The sequence below is a fragment of the Halichoeres trimaculatus genome, unplaced genomic scaffold, assembly GCF_033239565.1.
Source record: "Halichoeres trimaculatus isolate MK-OKI-2021-1 unplaced genomic scaffold, fHalTri1.1 fHalTri1_scaffold_21, whole genome shotgun sequence".
Taxonomy (NCBI): Eukaryota; Metazoa; Chordata; class Actinopteri; order Labriformes; family Labridae; genus Halichoeres; species Halichoeres trimaculatus.
The window spans coordinates 19,380,216-19,399,368 of NW_027437199.1; the positions used below are offsets into that span (position 1 = coordinate 19,380,216).

The 19,153-nt window shown below is 41.2% G+C and overlaps 1 protein-coding gene across 2 annotated transcripts in view; it reads left to right on the plus strand.

Moving 5' to 3' along the window:
* The window catches only part of iqsec3a (IQ motif and Sec7 domain ArfGEF 3a), a 150,252-nt gene that overhangs the window by 111,296 nt on the left and 19,803 nt on the right, over positions 1–19,153 (plus strand). For both annotated transcript variants that reach the window (XM_074697863.1, XM_074697864.1), the window contains exons 6-8: positions 5,570–5,692; positions 13,230–13,396; positions 18,969–19,108. In XM_074697863.1, coding sequence (XP_074553964.1) covers positions 5,570–5,692; positions 13,230–13,396; positions 18,969–19,108 — 430 coding nt within the window. The remainder of the gene's footprint in view (positions 1–5,569; positions 5,693–13,229; positions 13,397–18,968; positions 19,109–19,153) is intronic.

Here is a 19,153-nt window from a genome sequence, read left to right on the forward strand (position 1 = left end):
AAATCACTCATGTTGATTTACTGAGACTAAATGTGTGCATGCATGTAAATTCTGTTTGTGTGTGTAAAGAGGGTGAGGATGCGCCTCGTCTTCCACTCCCTCAGGGAGTCCAACGATATGTATATTTTTCCTTCTCCCTCTCAGTCCTCGGCACGATCACTCAGTTCGGCCACCAGCTTTTCCAGACCCTCCATGGCTGAAATCCTCGCCTCTGCCTCTGTTATCCATTTCTCATGGTTATCTAGCTCTTCACGATGTACCTGTACAAGTTGTGTAAGCAGTCCCAGCTTTTCATCCATGGTTTTGGTAATGTTGGACGGAACCTCATTGACTTCCGCTTGAAGCGCTGGTTCAAATGAGCTTGTGTTAGCTTCAGCACCCTGTTGTCCATGCTAGCTTCGCTGTTAGCCTCTGAGAAGCCTATTGCACACCTTGCAAGAAAACGATAAGCATAGCATTGATGGGCATAAATGCAGTTAAATCTCATATGCTAAGTACTAGCCATAAGACTGTCATTAGCCGTGGCTAATAGCATCTTTCTGTGGTCCACCAGCAACAAGACCATGTGATAACATGACAGGTGAGCAGGCTAACACAGCTACTACGGTGACCTCTGCTTCAGCGTCTGCCGACATAAGGGTTGCTATGGGTGGCACACCAACCCTGCATGCTGAGGTGATCTGGTGTCTAAATACAGCAGTGGACCACCACTCTCTAAACTGAAATTAAGGCACTTCTGATATATTTAAGTCGATGTTTCTGGACTCGGTCATTGTTAAGACGTTCTCATGTGGCAAGTACAAGACTGGATACGTCGTGAGATTCGGGTAGGCACTGTACCTTAAGCAGCAGCTTCTTAACAGTATCAACAAAGCTGGCCTGTTTGTGTTGATGTTTGACGAGTCTCTCTACCAGTCCACAAAAAAGAGGCAGCTTAACGTCCATGTTTGTTTCTGAGAGGATGAGCGGTTATTAGCAACCCATCTTTAACAGCTTGAAAGAATACATGAAACTAAAGGCAGGTTTATTGACATTCCCATTCAAATAGCTAGTCACGATGAGGTCTTCAAAGGTTTTGAGAGGGTTTTTAAAAAGTCTTAAAAGGGTATTGAATTTAACCTCAGGATTCCAGCACATACCCTGTATATACTCACTGGCCACTGTATTGGGTGCACCTTGCTAGTACCAGGTTGGACCTCTTTTGCCTTCAGAACTGCCTTAATCCTTGGTGGCATAGATTCAACAAGGTACTGGGAACATTCCTCAGAGAGTTTGGTCCATATTGACATGATAGCATCACACAGTTGCTGCAGATTTGTCATCTGAACATCCATGATGAGAATCTCCCGTTCCACCACATCCCAAAGGTGCTCTATTGGATTGAGATCTGGGGACTATGGAGGATATTTGAGTACAGGGAACTCATTGTCATGTTGAAGAAAGCAGTCTGAGATGATTCCAGCTTTATGACATGGAGCGTTATCCTGCTGGAAGTAGCCATCAGAAGATGGGTACACTGTGCTCATAAAGGGATGGACATGGTCAGCAACAATACTCAGGTAGGCTGTGGACTTTAAACCATGCTCAGTTGGTACTAAGGGGCCCAAAGTGAGCCAGGAAAATATCCCCCACACCATTACACTACTAGCAGCCTGAACCGTTGATACAAGGCAGGATGGATCCATGCTTTCATGTTGTTGACGCCAAATTCTGACCTTACCATCTGAATGTGGAGCAGAAATCCAGACTCATCAGACCAGGCAACGTTTTCCAATCTTCTATTGTCCAGTTTTGGTGTTGCTGTGTGAATTGTAGCCTCAGTTTCTTGTTCTTAGCAGACAGGAGGGTCACCCGGTGTGGTCTTCTGCTGCTGTAGCCCATCTGCCTCAAGGTTGGACGTGTTGTGCGTTCAGAGATGCTCTTCTGCAGACCTCGATTGTAACCAGTGGTTATTTGAGTTACTGTTGTCCTTCTATCAGCTCCAACCAGTCTGTCCATTCTCCTCTGACCTCTGGCATCAACAAGGCATTTTCACCCACAGAACTGCTGCTCACTGGATATTTTCTCTTTTTGGGACCATTCTCTGTAAACCCTAGAGATGGTTGTGGGTGAAAATCCCAGTAGATCAGCAGTTTCTGAAATACTCAGACCAGCTCGTGTGGCACCAACAACCATGCCACGTTCATAGTCACTCAAATCACCTTTCCTCCCCGTTCTGATGCTCGGTTTGAACTGCAGCAGATTGTCTTGACCATGTCTACATGACTAAATGCATTGAGTTGCTTTCATGTGATTGGCTGATTAGAAATTTGGGTTATCGAGCAGTTGGACAGGTGTGCCTAATGAAGTACCCAGTGTGTGTGTGTATATAATGCAAAAATGTCTAGAACAAATTAAGCCAAACTGTGGTTATGGATTTAAACCCCAAGTAATGTGGCACCCTGAGGACTCATTCAATGATAATGTAGTGTATTTGTTCAGCAGGAAAAGTGTGTTTGCGGTGTCATGTAATCGTTGTCTGCTAAGATATGTCTCCATCTGGCATGCTGTTCATTCTAATTTGCATTTGTATGTGATTCTGCCATCGAGCTTTGTGAACATACAATCTGCGCCACGCTGTGCGGACGGATGTGTCTGATTCCCCGCCAGGTACAGCATACAGATCAAAACAGTGTGTACGTGGAAACTGCCTGTGTAGATGTGTGTGTGTGTGTGGGTGTGTATGGGGAAGAGAAGGAAGAACTGATGTACTCCGGCTAGAGAGCATCGCCCCCGACGTTACATAAACAAGGAGTGACAGCCGGGGAGGAAGAAGACGGAGAGTGAGACAGGGAGAAGGGTGGTGAAGCGAAGAAATGAGTCATGAAGAGGGTGATCAGAGTCAGGAGAGGTGATGGAGAGGAGCACAGTCACTGTCACTGTGTACTAAAAGCTCTACCTTTATAGGATAACATTTAACAGAGATAAAATGTGGTGTTTTCTGATGTTTATTATGAAAGAAACAGATTCTACAAAAACAGTTATGGAGCCTGTTGTAGTAAAGGTAAAGAAGAAGAATCTAGTGTTTTTATTGTGATGACTTTATTAGTGATCACGAAATAGCCTCCTTTTTTATTTTTGCCTGTTCATAGTTCACAATTTAGGTTATTTTAAATGCTATTTGTCAGAAAAAGGCCAGAAGAGCAAAAGTCAAGCTCAATGATAGAGTGATGGAGCACGGGGCAAAACGCAGGCTGAGCTATTTCTGATTATCTTCATTAAAACACACATACAGCAGTTTTACTGCAGCACCTTCTTTAAACTTGAGAATCTCATTAAATGGAGAGCAAGGTTACCTTTACCAAAGTGACATGTTACTGACACGTCTCAGTTTGTTATCCCATTTTGAACAAAAGCACCATGTAACTACAAATAAATACATTACCTTGTATCCATTCATTTGTTTCAAAAATAAACACAGACCTTGGTAACAGTGTCATCCTTTCAACAGCTGGTGATGCTTATGTTAAAGAGAGCCTTTATCCCAGTTCAGTTCTGCATTTCCAATATGGCTTCTGTCAACAATAGGCTTCAAAACTCTGTATCATAAACAGATGGGTGATGTCATAGATGGAACCTTTGAGTATGATATGGTATGGTCGAGACCTGGGCCTGTATGCTCATCCAGTCATTACACAAATGGGACAATTAGTCTTAATGTACCACTGTGGACCAGTCCATTTGGCCGTAGCATTAGCCATATGCTTGACTGACAATAATTGGCCAGGTAACTAATTGCACCATGAAAGTGAGGCAGGTGCAGAACATCATAAGTCTGGAGAACCTTCTGGAAAACTCTTTTCCAACAAATGCCTACTACACATTAACACCATAAATAAGGCAAGCAGTAACAATGTGACTGAGAAAATCAAGAAAAAGCAAATTTCAGCAGAAGAAATGGACATTTGTTATGGAAATATAGAATGAACAAACAGCTGTTATCAGACAGTTAATTATTAAAGATAAACAAAGAGAAAGGGAACATTTGGCTAAAGATCTTGAACAGAATAAGTTCGTGTGATGTTTCTGAGCCCACAGTAGATGACCTCAAAGCTAAACACACAATATGAAAGATGCTTTGCGGTACAGGCGCCACAGCAACTGCGAGCTGTTGTTTGATAAACTCCAACATCTACAAATCTTGGAAGGATCCAGACACATTAAAAAAAAACGTAGAGCCCAGCAAACTTGCAAAACTGATGGTAGCAAGCGTTGCCAGTTTGAGATTTCTGACGCCACCTTTATATCATCTGTTAATTGAACCATGTCTGCGAAATCAAAAATTTACACATAGCTCCACATCATCATGCTTTTCCAAAATGATTTGTTTGATCCTGAAAAGTTTGTAAAGTAACTGAGAGCACAACAAATGCTTTCACTGACAGCATAAAGTAAACAAGTGATATGGGACGTTGCATGGATGTTGCAGCGTTCACTGTGGTGTTTACCGCACCAGGGGTGGGCATCCAAAGCTGACCTGTAACCCAAGTCTTGGCTCTCAACTCAAAGCAAAAAAATTGTCAGACAAGGATAATATATTGAAAAACCAATTAGTTGGGACACTCGTAAGTCAAAGTACCACTGTAATTCTAGCCTTTAATTGGTTAGAGAGTTTAGACCTCGAAGATGTAGTAGTTCCAGTGGTATTACAGAATAAGAAAGCACACATTTCATGTTTTTCCTGTGTGCAGGCTTTGCTGTGGTCTACTGCTGTGTTTCTGTAGACTCAGCTTCTCGCTTGTTTTCTGCTGGAGCAGCATGTGCCACAAACAAGTCCTCACCTCATTAACTCTCTTTAAACACACCCATCAATCTTTATGCTGTGACTGTGTATGTGCATGGTCCCTGGTACGTCCTACAGAACAACAAACAGAAAAATCAGCTCCAACTAATTCGACTTCAGCCACATGAAGCAAATCCAAGTGTTAGACTGACTTTAATTTATAGTTAGATTAAAGTGCACATTGACAGAACATCTCTCATCTCAGCAAGAAAAATTTCCAAACCTCTGGACTCCTCTCTCAAAGTCACCTCCTGCCTCTGAACCTTGTTTCACCTCAGATTTGCCCATGTTGTATTTATCCCCACTGAACGCACTGGACGGGATATTTTGCTTTTTTAATTAAAGTCATTAAGCTGAGGTTGTCAGGTAAAGAGGATTTTCTGCTCGGAGGGGTTGCGTGTGTGTGTGTGTATGTGTGGGTGTGTGTGTGTGTGTGTGTGATAGCAAGACACAGTCTTATCTCTGGTGTCTGGGTATGGCTTATACCTACAGCTAACAGAGTGATGCTTTGCTTAGGCAGCAGATGAGCAGTTCTTCCCCATTTTTTTTATCTACCCCAGTCTTCAACATCTACAGATCCACCTACATCATCACTGAAAGAGCAACTAACACTATCATACTGATAAGTTGGCAAAAAAAAGTTTAAATGCTAATAATTGTTCTGTTTTCTTGTTTTTCCTTTCCTTTGTGTTACCCTTTCAATTTTTCTCAATCTCATTTCTTCCTCTGTTCTGTCCTGCTCAACAGTTGTGTGGTGGATGAAATGGATTTCTCAGGCATGGAGCTGGATGAAGCGCTGAGGAAGTTTCAGGCTCATATCCGTGTCCAAGGAGAAGCCCAGAAGGTGGAACGTCTTATCGAGGCCTTCAGGTAATTATACAGTAAAAGCAGGTGTGGGAGGTTGAGTTTACTTGTATTGTACCATAGGGGGAGCACTTTCTGCTGTTTGGAATGTATTTGAATTACTGGATTTTGGTTGTGGTTATCAGATTTTATCAAACAATTTGCTAAAACCCCCTCTGTTATTACTTAGAATTTGATAAAAAAGAAGAATCTTTATTGATCCTCCATGGAGAAAATGTTAGTGCCACAGCAGCTTACAACAATCAAAGTGCAAAAATTCTGCAATAAAGATAGAAAAATGATAAAAATTTGAGATAAAAACAAAATTTAGAAATTTAGAATAAATGTACAACTAGACAAATGTCTTTACATTCACACAACCAATATATGCACATAATAAACAATAAACAATGGAAATAAGAATAATTTTTATTCAGTTAAAAAACTGAAACACCACGGCCACCATTGCTGTGTAAACAGCAAGCTGGATTTTTTAGTGGAAATACTGACGTCAAACTCCGCTTTGCGTTACACCTTTATTGTGTCAACTTAAAGGGAGTGTAAGGAGTTTGAAAGTGATCTTGAAAAAGTCTCCCTTCTAGCTATATACCTGATTGTATTCCACACTTTAAAATGAGATTATCAGTACCAGGATTGATTTACAACACATCTAGGTCTCTATGACAACACCACACCGCTGGCAAAGTTTAGTAGTAAGAAGAAATAAAGTACAGAGATCTGTGTTTTTCTCTGCTGAAAACAATTTCTGTGATTAATTTTGTAGTGATGGTGGACACTGGAGCCTAACTGTCATACAGAAAAAGGACAGAAGAGCATAGCAGCATAGAGTGCATAAGAAAGATAATCAGGAGCGAGATAGAGCACGAGCTAAAGGCTAATTTGCCTTTATCTCAGGCTGTATCACTCTATAACACAGGGGCTAATCTGTTTGTGCTAATGTCCATTCCAACCCACAGTCAGCAGTTATTTTGCAGTGGTCTGTTCAAACTTGAGAGTCTATCAATAAAATGAAGAGTGAGGTTACGTTAGCTCTGCTTGGTAGATGACTGGTAGGACTTAGCTAACCAGCATTCACCGACGTTACACATTACAGACATGTCTTAGAGCACCAGGCTGTCCGCTGCATTAAACATAAACAGCTACTAAACTACTTACAAACTGACAGTGTTTACTTGTTGTCACATTAGTCTACAGATACGTGGAGCGCCGGGCTAACATGTTGCCAGCTACTACAACATTTGCTTGATGTCATGTTTCAAACCATAGCGCTACGTAACTGTACTGATAAATACCTTACCTCAGCGCGTTGTATCCAGTAAAAAGTTGTTTTTAACAAAGACACTTTTTTTTCAATCAGATCTCCATTTAATTCCAAAACAAACACACCTTGCTAAAAGTCATTTACTACAGTGTGTGGAGACTCCAGACCACAAGATGGCGAGGGAGTACAATTAAAACAGATTCTCCTCGTAGCATCTTTAAATTGCAATGCATGAACCAGACAACAAAAAACAGTAACCATGTTGTGCTTGTGCTGCTGAATCTGCTGACTGCCCGTCAACTAAATGTGCATCTGTTGCACTATATCTGCAATCAGCAAAGACACATTCAGTAAATACACCAGATAATCATCCCACCTCTACTTCAGCAGAGGTAACCAAAAGAACCAAAACAAGTTGTGTATCTCTGCAGTTATATATCGCCACCTGCAGGCCTGGCATGCTACTACAGTATTTTCAGCCCTCCATGCAAACTGGGATTCTTTTCACCACATTTGTTGCATTTATGGGTAAAACATTATTATGTTTACCAAATTTCCAGCCCTGAGGACCTAAGGACCAATAATGTATTTGTGTGTCTTATTCTAAGAAACGGCTCCTAAGAAATGAAGGAAGCTGAAGAGAGCTGTGACTTAGTTTGGCTGATAAATATAAACAAACACACCAAGCTGCTCTGTTGGCAGTGGTGATGGTTGGGGGGTTGTCTATAATGAATAATCATTAGCAACACCACTTTACATGCCAGTGGCTATGAAATTTTGGCTTGAAATACAATCCCAACAACAAAGACCTTAGAAAAATAATTCATTAAAACCTGTACTAACCTCAGTGCATTTTCTCTGGTAATTCCTTTTGAATGAAACCAAATTTAAGACAAATATCTCAGTTTTCTTGCTGGAATCATTTATTTTTCTCTTTGTGTCTCTGTGCATGTTGTCAGCTGTGTGGGTGTAAAAAGTGAAATGAAACACTGTCACTCAAAAATTACCTCTGGGCCAAACTCGTCTTGCTGCGCTAAGAGATGCAAGTCACAGGTCTCCAAAATATGCTCACAACAAGTTCTGATGGCATGCCAAGAGGTTAAAACATGATTTAATTTAATTTTCTATTTAATTTTTTCAGGACATATGAGCCCAGGCTCTCCCACCCCCAGGATTTCTGTACAGATGTGTCGGAGACAGAAACTAGTGGGAATAAAAACGGTCAATTAAATAACAAAATTTAATCAAGATGGAATAAACTCATTTTTGTGGACAGGGTAATGGAAAAGTAAGGGATGGAAAAAAGTGAATGTCGAAAACACACTAATGAGCTGTCAAATCCCACTGGTTTCCCCAAAATACCTTTCCATCCTCTCTGCTCTACCACAATATAAAAGTTGACAAGTCGGCCCCCATCTGAATAGCCAAGCATGTAATTTCCAGCCACAATTTGCGACAGAGAGACAAGTGGCCATGCAGCTGTGGCACCGCTTGTTAATGCTAACCGTTAGCTCTCACCCCACTGGAGTAACAACCACCTGTCACAGTTGCTGAGGTGCCCAATGAGGAGAAAAACAGCAGTTTCATCGTAGCAAGCGAGCAGGGAGGTAGGCGCCGGTAATCTTAGGAAATCAAAGGGGCTCTGCGTGTTATCAAGAGCAAGGAAGGACAAGACGCAGGGTGAGGAGACACAATATGGGAAGGAAAGGAAGGAAGCAAGGGGGAGAAAAGGAGAGAGGGTAGGAAGGTTTATAAATAACCAGCGTTGCGTAACTGCCAGTGCCTCTCTGTGCCTGCCTACCCCTGCTCCTGGGCTTTGATATGGCTCCAAACACACACACAGACACACACAGAAAGAGAACTCTCTAAAGTAAGTGAAGGAGATTTGAAGCATCAATGAAAAAGAGTAAAGGGAAAAGTGAAAAGCAGCCAGCAGCCTTGGTATCTGCTGCGTCAGTGTGCTAATGAGTGAGCAAATATGAGCCAGCTCCCAATACCGCAGATATATTATTGGAGTAATAACCAGACTTCCATATTTACTCACCCTGCAGTCACATACGATCGCTACATTTAAAAAGTTTTATTTTCTGCAGAGGTCTACCTTTCAGTTAGCAATTACCAACAGATTACACGTGTTGTAGCACTTTTTAACATAAGCAAAATTGCAAACATTAAAATCTGAGTTCTTCCTCTTTCAGTGGGAATCATCATGTGTCCATTTATCCTCTTAACATTTTCAGTTGGTCTCTTTCCTGTCTCTCTCAGTTTGGTATAAAGTGCACTTAAATGAAAAGAGCTGCATAAATTAATGTTTTCACTGCAAAATACTCCAGCATTTTATGATTTACAGGCAAGGACTTAATTGCTGGTTGCCTTAGAGACATTTTTTCAAGCACAGATGTTAAAAAGCATATGTGTTCCACTCTATTATTAACAAGATGAAGTATAGCAACACACATGAGAAGCATTGCTGCATAAAATACAGTATGTAGTGCCTCAGTGATAACCCCGTCATTGATTAAAAACCCAGAGTCAAACGTGGATTTAGGGCTATAAATCTCATCCACAACAGAATGAACATGTCCACACCAGTGGCTGTTTTTCATGGATGCAAAGGGGAGCCTGTCTAAGAAAGAAAAAATGTATAGATAAAGTTTACCACAGTATATATTGTTTTATGTTTTCGTCATTTCCTTGTTGTCAAACAGACAAAATGAGAAACAAAACAGCACCCTGTTTGTCAAGTGCTCAATGTGTGTTACACCGTGTGTCTCATGCCCTCTGTCCTGTCAGTTGGCTTCACCTTGCCCCCCAGCATGTATTAGCCAATCAGGTTGAAGCAAGGCTCATGATTCAATGGTTGAGGCATCTTCAAAACAGAAAAAAAAAATTTGGGTGGCTACATCAAACCTTGCATCCAACCAATCACAAACTGTTGCAAAAAACACCCACACTCTGTGCAAACAGCCGTGACCACCTAGCCACACAACAATGTAGCTAGCAAATCAGAGAATGAACAGAGAGGGGGGCTTGAGTTTCTAGTTAATATAACTTTACAAAACTTCCTTTGGAGGATCAGCTAAATGACAAACAGAAGCCTTGTAAGGTGACCCTAGAGCTCAATAACCCAAGAAAAAAATAACACACCCCCCTCTGTTTTTTTTATTATTTTAAACAAAAACCACAGATACAAGTGGTAACATGTATGATGTAAGTTGCAATATACAAGTTGTATCACATATGGTGTTCAGAGTACATCAGTTTGCTATCAGGGCCTTTGTTCCTTAGCTTGGTTGTCCATGAGTTTCTTTGAAGGGGGATCAGTGGTCTTTGGTCTGAAACTATTTGAGGAACAATAAATTAGACAAAATTGCACAATCTGTTGACACTTTTTTCTATTCACCAAAAGAATTTTTATTCAACCAGACACTGCTCTGTGTTACTCTGGTGAGGTTATTAGAAGATACTGTCCCCAAAGCTGGTCAAAACAAAACCTAGAGAGGGGATGATAAGTGTTCCCATTTTCTAAAAGGGGGTGTAAAGTAACAATGCTGGATGTCCATGCATATGTAAAGTTTCAAATTGCTATGTATTCAATTTTGGGGGGGAATTCCTGAATCTGTTAAGTGTTCAAAAAGGTCTGTCAGAAAATTGCCCGAGATCTTGTGCTAGAGACTTGCTAAAATGATGAAGTCATCACTTAATGATTTCCTTGTTCATTTCCTGTTCCATGAAGGGACAGGCCTCTAACACCAAGGTATGCACTTGACAGGCCTCCAGAGGGCTGGCCAATCAGGCAGAAGGAGGTTTGTGGAGCAGGTAGCCTTAAAGAGACAGCAACTACAAGGGGTTTCAGACAGAGGCTGAAATAAGGCTTTTCTGAAACACTAGAGTGAGAATTTTTTTTTTTTTTTTACCTGTAGATCATGTAAAGCTACTTTGGGGGCAGCAAGGGGACAGTATAAAGCCAAGAAAAAGCACTATTCCCCCGTATTAAGATCGGTTCCTGTTTTGGGGTCAGTGAGTTGCCTGGGTTTTCATCGTCAGGGTTTTATCTTCAGGTTCTTGTTGTATACTCTTTGGGATTTTGTCGTTGGGGTCTTAGTAAGTTCTTTTGTGTCTTAGATTCTGGCTTTGTTACTATGTTTATTTTTGCTTATCTTTCAAGTAACTTTACAAACCCATATTTTAATTGTGCTTTATAGATAGATGCATTATCATTGTTAACTTCAAGTATAATGCCATTGATCTTCGAAAAATCTGTTTTTTTCAGTGGTAAGCAGACCTTGATGTTGCACTTTGTTATACAGTGTTTTGTCAGTCTGGGGGTCTAAAGGCTCATACTTGACAGACAGGACTTTCAGCCATAGATTCTCTTTCCATAATTCAGACTGAGACTTGAATACAAGGGACTCAAGATTTGACTCACAACTTAATTTCTGTACAAGGTTTTGTAACCCTAATCCACCAAGAGGTGGATTCCTGTGACTTCGAAGCAGAATTTGCTGTACATTAAATGACTTCTATTATTTAGCCATGATTAGAGTATCCATTTCCCTTCACAATCTCTACACAGCACCAACACTCCCTACCAAGAGAGTATGGCAGCTTATACAATACCTGACAGGCAAAATCTGGAGCAAAATACTCCCCAGGCTGCTTTTCCAACTGTTTGCAGAGCTTAACTGCTGTGAGTGCACTGAGCAAGCTTAACATGACAGTTTAGAAATATAAAAACAGTCACATGTGCAGGAATACAAACTTAGTTTTAAGTACTGATAAGAATGCGAGGCTTGTGCAGAGTCGTTAAGAACATTAACAAAACAGTGTGTGACAAGGTTTAAGGATACTCTTTGAATACCAATGTGTTTGTCTTTATCCCACAGAGACATTAGATTTCAATCATGCAGCTCAGCAGGTCTGCACAACACTGGTACAGGGAATGATGACTGATTAAAGTAGTGTTTATGGTGTACACTTCAACTGAGAGGCTGAAATCCCAACACAAACACCTCTCGTTCTTCTGTATAATTTTGCATCTGATTACTTAGGCCAGTGGTTCCAAAACTTTTTTTGCTGTGCCCTCTTTTTGAAATAATAATTTCCAGGACCCAAACCCTACTGCTACCAACCAATGGCTCCAAAACAAATACACTCTCAGACAAGTACTTCCTTGTAAACATGTCATTTCATCTTCTACTGCTTATCTGGGTCTGGGTCGCGGGGGCAACAACGCCATCAGCAAACAACAGTGGCCCTTGTCCCAGGCCACTTCCAACAGTTCCTTTGGAGGGATACTGAGGCATTTCCAGGCCAGTCGAGAGATATGGTCAGGACATTGGTCCTGGGTCTATTCCAGGGTCTCCTCCCAGCTGGGCATGCCCTAAACATCTCCCAAGGGAGGCGTCCAGGACGCATCCTCACCAGATGCCCGAATTACGTTGTCTAAGCTCCAGACCCTATCTCTAAGACTGAGTCCAGACACCCTGTGGAGAAAGCTCATTTTAGACGCTTGCATCAGCAATCCTGTCCTTCCGGTCACTACCCACAGCTCATGGCTGTAGGTAAGGGTTGGGACGTAGATTCACCGGTAAATTGAGAGCCTTGCCTTCAGGATCAACTCCCTCTTCACCACAACAGACTGGTAAAGCATCCCCATTGCTGCCGACGCTGGTCCAATCTGTCTGTCAATCTCTTGCTTCATTTTCCCTTCACTCGCAAACAAGACCCCAAGATACTTGAGCTCCTCCACTTGGGTCAAAGACTCCCTCCAACTTGGAGTGGGAGGTACATCCTTTCCCCATGGCTGAGTACCATGGCCTCAGACTTCAGAGTGCTGACTCTCAACCTGCTTTACAATCTCTGGCGGCTGCCGTGTGCCTTTTACGAAGGAGTGGCTTCCATCTGGCCACTCTCCATACAGGCCTGATTGGTGGATTGCTGCTAATTCTATGCTAAGCATGTGTCAGGGTATTGATGAGCACTTAGTCCAAAGTTTGACATAATCTTCATTGTTTCTCCCTGTCCAAACTGTCCTATAACTGTCTCTTATAATAGCCAAGTTCATCCACTTCTGTGTACTTATCCTTATTATCCCCTAATTCAAGTGCTTTGAGTTATTCTATTTAACGTCCCTTCCTCTCTGTCATCCCTCCATGTTTATGTCCTCTGTCATGACCCCCATTTGTAATCCCTCTTCTTTATTCTTAAGCTGTCCTTTCTGACATAAATTTTCTTGTTTTACCACCCGATGTTAAACCCTTCTCTGTTTCCTCTTTACAGTCAGCGCTACTGCATGTGCAACCCTGACATCGTGCAGCAGTTCCATAACCCCGACACCATCTTCATCCTGGCCTTTGCCATCATTCTGCTCAACACCGACATGTACAGTCCCAACATCAAGCCTGACCGCAAGATGATGTTGGAGGACTTCATACGCAATCTGAGAGGTAAGTGACACAGTGGTATACTTTCTTTTTAAGTTGTAGGTGTATTGAGGGAGTTATGGTGACATTACTGAGTTGACATAATCAGCTGAAGTTATGGAGGTTGGCTTTTAAGGTGTGTGTTCTTGCCATTTTCCTGATGAGTTCTGTTGAATGTTTGATTACTTGAATGTTTGATTACTTGTGGTGCCAAATCGTGCTTGTATTTTACTTTTGTAGAAAATCTGGTCTGGACAGTGTGTGTGTTCAGACAGGTGAAAAGGGCTCCCAATGAGATAATGTCCAATTACTCAGTGCGTTTACATACAGCTTAATAAATTGGATTATGAGCTTAGTCAGACTGAGACTGGACTAAGCATAGCTCGATTGACATGGGTAGAAAATAAAATTGCTATCAAACTGTGGTTAGATTCAGCAGGACTCAGCAAGTCTGGTTTGCCTTTGCTTTTAGTGTGAGCAAATTTCACCCAGAAGAGGAAGTAGATGAGCATGATAAAAAAGACCGCTGTGCTCCAACACAACAAACACACACCATGGTACTTAACATTCATTAAAACAGAGAGAGCTATAGCTGCATCCATCTCAGCCATCATCGTTAGCATGTTGCTTCCTTTTCAGGTGAACTGAAACAAGTTTGATACACACGTAGCTTCACTTATCAAAAAAGGATACAGTGCCGCCTGTCAAAGCAGAGTGAGGCGTCCTCAGACCGAAGTCTGAGTCTGTTTTCTGCATGTGTACACCGACAAGAACAAACCCCCCGCTGTGACTTTAAGATCCTCTTTATGATCAAGCGCTGTGTTCAGGTAAACATACTAACTGTTGTGCCTCCAACTTCACAACCCCTCTTACATTGTTGTAACTGGACCCAGTTCGAAGTGCAGCCCAAACACAGACGCAAGAAAAGAAGATAACCAAGAGGCATGTCCAGTTGGTGTTAATGATAATAATAATAACACATTTTATTTATAACACATTTTGGTTAATATAAATCTTAAAGTGCTATAAGAAAAAGTTTTAAAAGTTTTCAAAGAGCACTAGTGTAAGTTAAAAGCCTCTTTGAGGAGGAATTTCTCCAAATGTTTCTCGATGGCATCGACGGTCTGGATCCTGACGTGACTGGGCAGGGAGTTCCACAGACGTGGTGCAGCAGTGCAGAGTCTGGAGCTTAGTACTTAGTGTTGCCAACTTCGCAATTTTGTTGCTACATTTAGGGACTTCTCAGACCCCACTGGTGTGTTTTTTTTTTTAAAAAAAGCGACAAATCTAGTGTATCTATACCGGAGTTCGGAGACTCCAACATGAGGGCATGTAATGATCTCCAGCGAGGGGCCCATGTCAGCATCTGCTACTTCTCAATGAGCAGCAGATGCTGTCATGGGCCCCTACCCATCCAAAACACTCACAGGCAGACAAGTCCTCCTCGCTGACAGCTGCAGCCAGAGCAGGGGACTACAGGCAAATGAACAAACATATACAAACATATTTATTTATTTATTTTTTTGTTTGTTATTTTTTTTTACACATTACTAGTTGTTCTTACCCCTCTCTTCTACAGCGTGCTAATGTATGGTAATGCACTAGGCGCAGGTATCATTTAGAGACTTTTAGCGACTTCTGGGACAGATACCTATCTCATATAGTCTATACAAGTGGTCAAGCAATAAAAAGTGATTTACTATTTGAAAGTGTTGTGTTTGGTAACTGTTAACTTGAAAGAAAAGTGTTATATTATTCAGTACACCTGCGATACTGTAATTTACTTAATGCAAAATGCATTTTTCTGACAAGCAAAGTAAAGAGATTATTTTTAGGGGGCAAAAAGTTTGTTTTTTTTCCACACAAAATATGAAACCATAGCTCAAAAACACATTGTGCTCAATATTTTCCAAACATTTTTCTTTCCCATCTCAAGTTGAATGCTTGAATCAGACCACAAACAGCACATATAAATTAGTGGCAGTGAGTCGGTATCTGTGTTTGTATTCAATCAAACACCCTGCATAAATTCAGAGGATAAAAGTAAGGTGACATTTCTCAGCGTGCCTGCAGTGCTTCACATATTCATAACCCACAGCGCTGCTAACAGAGAGTAACTGTAACTCTTTTCTCTTACGGAGACGGATGCTCATTTGGCAGGCACTGAGGAAGAGACAGGAGCAAGTCAGTTTTTGTTCCCATCCTGCACAATCAATCAGTGAAAGCTGAGGTCGATGTAGACCAACTTTAATAGATTCATCCAGGCTGACAATTAAATTAAGTTGGAAAATCAATTTGGGCATCTTATGCAAATTAAAATGTGCAGCTCTGCCTTGGCCTCTCTATTTGTCTTCTGCTGTTTACCTTGTAGTCTCCATCTCTATCCCTTCCCTTAGCTCGTTTGATCCATAAAAGTATTATTTTGTCAGTTTATTCCTTGTTCTGCTTCCCTTGTTAATATTTCCAACATTTCTCTGCCGTCTCTTTTTTTTAAACTCCTCACTCAGGACTCCCATAGACTCTGACAGAAGAATAGCTCACACTACTAATTGGCTGAGGTGAAATGCAATTACGCACCAAAAACCAATAGTAATGAAGAGCCATGGAACATTAATTATCTCAATTGGAACAGACTGCCAGTGTTAAAGCTGTTCCACAGTGGGCCATCTTAATATACACCAGCTTCAACCATAAATGAACTCATCAGCGAGCTCATTAAAAGTTTGAAAAAATGTCGCGTCTCATTTACAGGAAGCTTTGTTGTCCCCATATTTCCTCGGCCCCTTTTTTTAAATCATCCTAAGAGTAAAAATGACTTCTTGCATTACCTTTGGATAAAAAAGCCAATATTAAGAACTTGAAAATTAAAAAAAAAAAAAAACAGCAGTATGCTGGTAACTGTTGAGCAGCATGCTAACATGCTAAGACTGTTATTGAAAGGCATGTTAAGACTTTACAAGCTAAAAACTAAAGTTTAGATTGTTTTTCTTTTTAAAAAAGTTACCTTTTCATAATCCACAATTAAAAATGAGGTTATCAGCACAAAATTGGCACTCTTTATCAGTATCCTTGGTCAGTTCAAATTTCCCCAGAGGACCCACATCAATTTATTAAACATATAATGAAAGTCTTTTTAAGAACACTACATTAGCCGGCAAAGTTCAGCAGTGAGAAATGAGTCCTCTCTGACTTCCAATGACACAGACAGTCCCTTTGTGTCTAGATGTGAAAAGTTTTGTCTTTTGTCTTTCAATCCTGTGTTTTGCATAGGGATGGGTACTTCTCACATTTGAAACGATACAGTATCGATGCCCAGTACCTGGCGACTGGTATCGGTACTGAACAGTACCAACTTTTTGTACTTTTGTGTGTTTATGTGGTGATAAATATTAGTTTGTCTAAAAATGAAATCCCAAACTTGTTCAATTAAACATATCCAATCTGAATATATAACCTTACAATGCTGTGTTCATGTCCAGTATGGGAAATCTCCTACTCTTCCACTCCCTCACAGCAACAAGGATGTGTTTAGGTATAGAAACATGGTACCTTTTGATTTTACGTGAATGGGTATTAGGGACAGAATTCGGTTGGTACCTTTAAAAGTTAAACCTAATTCTGTACCCATCCCTAGTTTTGCTACAATAATCAAAGGTCTTTCCCCAGAGAAGAGCTTATGAACACCAGGGAAACGACACATTTCTCAACACATCTGTGGAATTATTCTGGTTAAAGGTGACCTCTCCTGTGCGCGTGTAGTGAAATGAAGATTGAGATGAAGGATTGAAGCTCCAAAAACTTTTGAGAACCAACAAGTCTGTAGATGATGGTCTACCACTCGACTCCACTACGACCTGTTGCAGCTGGATCAGCTTAGAGCTGGACACTCTGAAGGCAGCAGAAGGAGGTGGACTTCAGGAAAAATGCAGCCCCACCCACCCCCATCATCCTGGGTGACTCCCAGGTTGTCACTGTGGAGTCCTTCCACTTCCAGGGGACTGTCATCACCCAGAACCTCAAGAAGGAGCTGAACATCAGCTCTATCACCACAAAAGCACAACAGAGGACGTACTCTCTGTGGCAGCTGAGAAAGTTCAACCTGCCAAAGACCATGATGGTGCACTTCTACACCTCCATCATTGAGTCCATCCTCACCTGTTTCTTCACCATATTGTACACTGCTGCCATGGTTAAGGAAAGGGGCAGGCTGCAGGGTGTCATTTCCTCAGTAGAGAAGGTGATGGGTTATGATGTCCCACCCCCTCCTGGTCCTGTACACCTCCAGAGCCCTGAGGCGAGCAGGAAGGATTGTGCCTGACCCCACTCGCCTTGGACACAAACTCTTTAAACCACTTCAAAAAACAAAAAACACTTCTTCTTATTTACAGCCGGTCTCATCAACAAGTCCCCTGACCCCAACTTTTTAACTGTTTTTGCACCAAAAGACCAAGATAAATTCCTTGTAATGTTAAAACTGCTGGTTAGTAAACCTGATTCTGGTTCTGAGTTAGCAAAGTGAGAAGAGTAGTAGTAATGTAAAAGAGCTATAGTGATAACTTGCTAACATGTCGATGTTAGCATTACAATGTTTAGTTAGCGCCTTATATTGGTAAAATTTTGGTTTCATAGATGTTCAATCACCAACCAATGAAAGGGAAAACTGAAATTTTGGACTAATGATCGTACTTTATAAAGTTTATCGCCAAACTTGGGGAAACTTATTGAGAATGGGAATAAATACATTCAAATTTTATTGGAATCTTAGAGGTTTAATAGTTTGCTTTTCACAAATTTATCAAAAGTTATAGTGTTTAGAAGCAGTAAACGTGAGTAATAGGATCATAGATATTTTTGCAAAGACTAAAATATTGCTTGATCTTCTATTTAAAGGATTTTTAAGGAATTTCAAACAAAATGTTAAACCAAATAAGTACCATGCAGCCAGCATGTTAAAAGCTATGACAAGCTCAAGCAAGTGTGAAAAAAGAACATACTTGGCAAAAAGATGTAACTTATTAATCAGACACTTAACGTTCAAACGCCGCTGAACATCGTCACCTCTTTCTCAGTAACGTGTGGTAATGTCTCGGAGGTGTCCCCATGTGCCTGACTGTCAGCCCCATCTCCTGTGGTGGCTTCATTTTCTGCAAACACATCCTGCCCCATTGAAGACTCAATGTACCACACAGCACGCTGCAGCTGTTTGCATAGAATGGGGAGCATCTCGAGGGCAACCTGTCAGCATAACGACATGCAGCTGAATTGACGGCGAAATGCCAGAGCCATGAACTGCGGAGTGTTCTAGACAGAAAATTGTCTCAGACTATTAACCTTTCGCTCGCTTATTAACCTCGCCTTTACATCACCTTCTGTCATCACTTAACAGAGACAAAAAAGACAGTTGAAGTCGAAAATGAGGGAAATTTGAGAAAAAGAACTTTGTTTTTATTGAATATGATGCTGTTATTCAAGACGAAGTGCATGTACTACAATACCTCTACCATGTTAGTCACTCATATTTCTCCTCGTTGAAGTTGTTTTAGAAGATGTGAGAAGATTTGTGTTATTGTGAGTGATGACTCTACTCCTGTTTCAGGTGTGGATGATGGAGCAGACATCCCCAGAGACATGGTGGTCGGAATCTATGAGAGAATACAACAGAGAGAGCTGCGCTCTAATGAAGACCACGTCACGTATGTCTCCAAGGTTGAGCAGTCGATCGTGGGCATGAAAACGGTGAGGACACACTTTGGTTCTGTGCTTGTTTTGACTCTAATATTA